The sequence below is a fragment of the Nicotiana tomentosiformis genome, chromosome 6 (assembly GCF_000390325.3).
Source record: "Nicotiana tomentosiformis chromosome 6, ASM39032v3, whole genome shotgun sequence".
NCBI classification, from domain to species: domain Eukaryota; kingdom Viridiplantae; phylum Streptophyta; class Magnoliopsida; order Solanales; family Solanaceae; genus Nicotiana; species Nicotiana tomentosiformis.
In genome coordinates, this window is record NC_090817.1 from 58,058,690 (window position 1) to 58,063,513 (window position 4,824).

At 41.2% G+C, this 4,824-nt stretch overlaps 1 protein-coding gene across 1 annotated transcript; it reads left to right on the forward strand.

Moving 5' to 3' along the window:
* The first annotated feature begins 3,177 nt into the window (after nt 1-3,177).
* On the forward strand, nt 3,178-3,711 carry LOC138894050 (uncharacterized). Its single transcript, XM_070178724.1, has one exon. It carries the CDS (start codon nt 3,178-3,180, stop codon nt 3,709-3,711), a length of 534 nt encoding a protein of 177 aa, XP_070034825.1.
* The last annotated feature ends 1,113 nt before the right edge of the window (nt 3,712-4,824 follow it).

Here is a 4,824-nt window from a genome sequence, read left to right on the forward strand (position 1 = left end):
TGACTGGGTATTCTTACAAGTGTCACCTATGAAGGGCGTGATGAGGTTTGACAAGAAAGGCAAGCTTAGCCAACGATATATTGGGCCTTATAAGATTATTCGAAGAGTGGGTTGAGTTGCTTATGAGTTAGATTTTCCCTCGAAATTGGAGTTTGTCCATCTAGTTTTTCACGTATCTATGTTACGGAAGTGCATTGGGGATCCTACCCGAGTGGTGCCCATTGATGATTTACAGATCACGGAGGACTTATCATACGAAGAAGTTCCAGTTTCCATCCTAGACCGACAAATCTGCAAGCTACGAAATAAGGAGGTAGCCTCTGTGAAAGTTTCATGGATAAGCAAGAATATGGAAGAGATGACATTGGAAGCGGAAGAAGAAATGAAGTATAAATACCACTACATAATTCAAACTGAAGATATGGCTCGAGATGGGATACTTCAGCATAGCTCTATTCAGATCAGTAGGTCATCAGGTAAGCTCTTATTTTTGACTTTCAGTATTTATGATTGACGACCGTGTGAGGCCAAGTGTTGTTATTTATGGACATTGGCCATGTGTGGCATGTATAGTATGTTTTCTGGTTGTGTACAGGTTGGTTTTAGTCTAGTGTACGGAGGAGACTCTGGCAAATTTTTCCAAAGTCTCTAAGAGTAAACATTCGAGGACAAATATTCCTAAGGGGGGAATGATGTTACACCCCATATTTTCATACGTAAAAGTGTGTCGTAAGCAAACTAATGTAAGACCAAAAATAAGATCATCTTTGGAAGTATATAGAGTAAGTTATCATGTTACCTCGGAGGTTACAAATATTGAAGATCATGAACAATAAGTACAACGAAGGTTGGAAGGTTCAGAAGCTAAAGGAATTGAAGAAAATAATGTTTCGTCAAAAGTCGACAAGTTGGGAATGTTATAACCCGTACCTTTGGGGTGAGACTAGGGTTCTTAACATGATAAGAGGGTTATGCTTTGATTTATTTTCGTATTATGATAGTCATGTGTTATGTTTTGAAGTCAAGCGAGTTGTGGAACAAAAGTTGATGAAAGTCATCAAAAGTAACGTTCATAAGTTTTGCTGAAACTTGGGTCAAATGTCACTGCGCATTTCTCCCAATATACTTACAGTTACGAGGTGATCCACCAATAAAATTGAAGATATATGAGCCTATTTTCTAATTCATTAAACCATTTGTCAATACAACATCTGAGTAGAGAGAGATATGCATTTTTGCGAGACTGCACAGACTGCTAGGTGACAAGTAGGTGTGTCACCTACTTGCTTAAATGAGAGGATTAAATATGTCCCAAAAAAGGGCTGTTTCGGGTCGTCCAAAGAGACCTTTTAAGGGCTTATCTCCTGAAAATATAACACTCATCATATATACAAATAACCATACATAAGCCCCTGCAAAAATCCTACCAACAATTGCACAAAAACCCTAATTGATTTTCTCTCCTTTTCAAGTTCTAGTTGGAGGAAAACTTAGGGTTTGAAGTACCAAGATAGTACCTGAGATATTCAACAAATAAGGTAAGTTTACTGCTCTTTTGCATCCATTTTTTCTTCTGGAAATGTATGGAAAGTCGTTCTATAATTGTAAGAACTCACAGGACAGTGATCGGAAGTCATAAGTTTAAGTTATTCAACATGTAATGAACTGTTTTGTGGGCTGTTTTGTGTTGCTATTGGATTTCGTGTTTTGCTACTATTTAAGGTAGTTTTGGAGGAGAAATGGTGTGGAGAAGCACCACATAAATGCAGGGTGGTGGGATGGTCGTTCGTCATAATATTTTCGGGTTGATTGACACTACTACGATGGTCGTTTTGTGTATGAAGAATTGGGGTGTGTTGGGCTATTTTGTGGTATTTTGTTATGGATATAAGGTTGGAAAATGATGTATATATGTTTTTGTTGTTGTGTTCCTGTGCTGTTAGTGTTGTCTCGAATTGGGAGGAAGTAAAGATTATAGGGGAGAAGCTGTCTGTTTTAATATAAAATAAGCTTGTAGTTCATTATGCGATAGTTGTACCTTTCGTAACTTAATGATAGTATTATTATCATTGTTGTAGATTTATTATAAATATTGTGAAAAGGTATGTTAAGGCTAAACCTTTCCTTTATTTTGGCATGATCCCGTAACTACATGAGTTTGATAACGAGACATAGAGAAAAGTTTGTATTCCTAAACTTATGTACATTATCCTAGTCTCATAAGTTACACTATTCTTCCTTATCGGGACTTTATATTTAGTTAATTATTGTCTTCTTCCAGTCAAGAGAGTATAGGGTCTATATATATATATATATAGTATTACAGTATTTTCACCACCATCGAGTTATAATCGTTGGGCAGACCCCTATTGGGCAACCTCTGATCAGATGGTAAGTTATATACCAAGCCTACTGTGGCCGAGCGCCTATGAGAGAGCCCTGAATGGCCGAGGTACCAAACCTGGTATGGACGAGCGCCTATGAGCGAGCCTACTACAGCCGAGCAGTTACACGTTTTGAGCCTTATAGGGCCGGACAGTTATTTTACTTACTATATTGAGAGAGTTGAGTCAGTATCAGCAGGTAAGTATATCTCCAGATCATCTTTGACTCCCAGCTACTTTCAGTTATTATATTATCATTTTAATTTTTGCTTTCAATTATTCTATTGCCTTACATACTCGGTACAGTATTTCGTACTGACGTCCCTTTCCTGGGTCGATGTATTTCATGCATGCAGGTTCGAATACACAGATTGGTAGACCTCCTTCGTAGGTACGGTCCATGTTCAACTTGATCGGTAAGCTCCACATCCTTCGAAGTTGCCGGGTCTAGGGTTTTGAGTTCATATTGTGTATATATGTATGTGTGTGTGTGTGTGTATATATATATATATATATATATATATATATATATATATATATATATATTATGGGTAGGTCAGGGTTTAGTTCCGACCATAGTACATTCATCAGTAGAGGCTTGTAGACATATCATGTCAGTTAGTGCAGTACATTGGGCTTGTACGCCTTGCATGTATATTTGTTTTTCGTTTGTCAGCTATAGTAGCTATGACGGCCTTGTCGGCCCAACTTTATATTGATGTTCAATCAGAGCTAGTTTTCGTTTAGTTTTATATTTTGTTTCATAAATTGTATTGAGCCCTATGGCCAAAGTATGACATTGTATGTTCAGAGTCCCTCAGTCTTAAGTTGGTACGCTCAGATAAGTGAGGCACCGGGTGCCGGTATTGCCTCCCCGGGTTTGGGGCGTGACAAGACTCTAGCAGCCCAGCCAGTTGGGGTAGTTCAGCCGGTTGTTGTGGCACAAGTCAGGGATAGGCCCGATATGTCTTCTGAGGCCTTGATGAGGCTGGATAAGTTTACCAAGCTCTTTCCTGTTCATTTCAGCGGTGTACCTTCTGAGGACCCACAGGATTACTTGGACCATTGCCACGAGGTATTGCACAATATGGGTATTGTTGAGACCAATGGGTTCGACTTTGCAGTGTTCCAAATGACCGATTATGCCAAGAAGTGGTGGATAGATTATGTGGTGACTAGACTATTTGGTTTGCCTTCCCTTACCTGGGATCAGTATTCGCAGCTATTTCTAGAGAAGTTCATTCCTTTCACCCTAAGAGAGGAGTATCGCAGGCAGTTTGAGTGCCTTCAGCAGGGTGGCATGATCATCACCCAGTATGAGACTTAATTTGTGGACCTAACTCGCCATGTCATTGTCTTACTCCCTACTGAGAGGGAGAGAGCGAGGAGATTCATTAATGGGCTCACTTTCAGTAACAGGATACAGATGGCCAAGGAGACTGGAGATGATATTTCTTTCCAGAGGGTAGTAGATATTGCTAGACAGATCGAGATAGTTCGTAGTCAGGAGAAGGGGCCGGTGTCTGATAAGAGGCCTCGTCATTCCAGTGGTTTCAGCGGTGCCTCATCTAGAGGTAGGGGTACTTTTGGTAGAGGCCATCCTCCTAGCCCATTTCAGTCAGCGCTTCAGGCATCCCACAGTGCTTTGGGCAGTCGTGATCTTTATGTATCTCATCTTGGGCAGCCAGCCTACAGTGCACCATTAGCTCCTATTAGTGCGCCTCCAATCTAGAGCTACCAAAGTGGTTATCCGGCCCATTCGGGTCAGTTTCAGCTTCAACAGCCACAATAATCGGATGGGTATTTTGAGTATAGGGGTATAGGTCACATCAGGAGGTACTGTCCTAGATTGTCGAGCATCGTGCCATGGTTCTGGCACCAGTTGCTTCACCGCCCACTCAGCTAGCTAGAGGTGGAGGTCAGGCCATTAGAAGTGGAGGTCAGGCCGGTAGAGGTGGAGGCCAGCTAGCTAGAGGTCGTCTGAGAGGTGGAGGTCAGGGTGGTAGGGCCCAGCCTTATTTTTATGCATTCCCAGCTAGACCTGAGGCCGATTCATTTGACGCTATTGTCACAGGTATTGTTCCAGTTTGCCATAGAGATGCTTCAGTCCTATTTGATCCGGGCTCTACTTATTCCTACGTGTCATCCTATTTTGCTTCATATCTAGTTGTGCCTCATGATTCTTTGAGATCTCCTGTGTATGTGTCCCCACCGGTGGGAGATTCTATTATTGTAGATCGTTTTTATTGCTCGTGCGTGATTACTATTAGGAGTCTTGAGACTAGTGTAGATCTCCTACTTCTTGATATGGTAGACTTTGATGTTATTTTGGGCATGGATTAGTTATCACCTTATCATGCTATACTGAATTATCACGCCAAGATGGTGACCTTAGCCATAGTGAGGTTGCCTCGATTAAAGTGGAGAGGGACTCATGGCC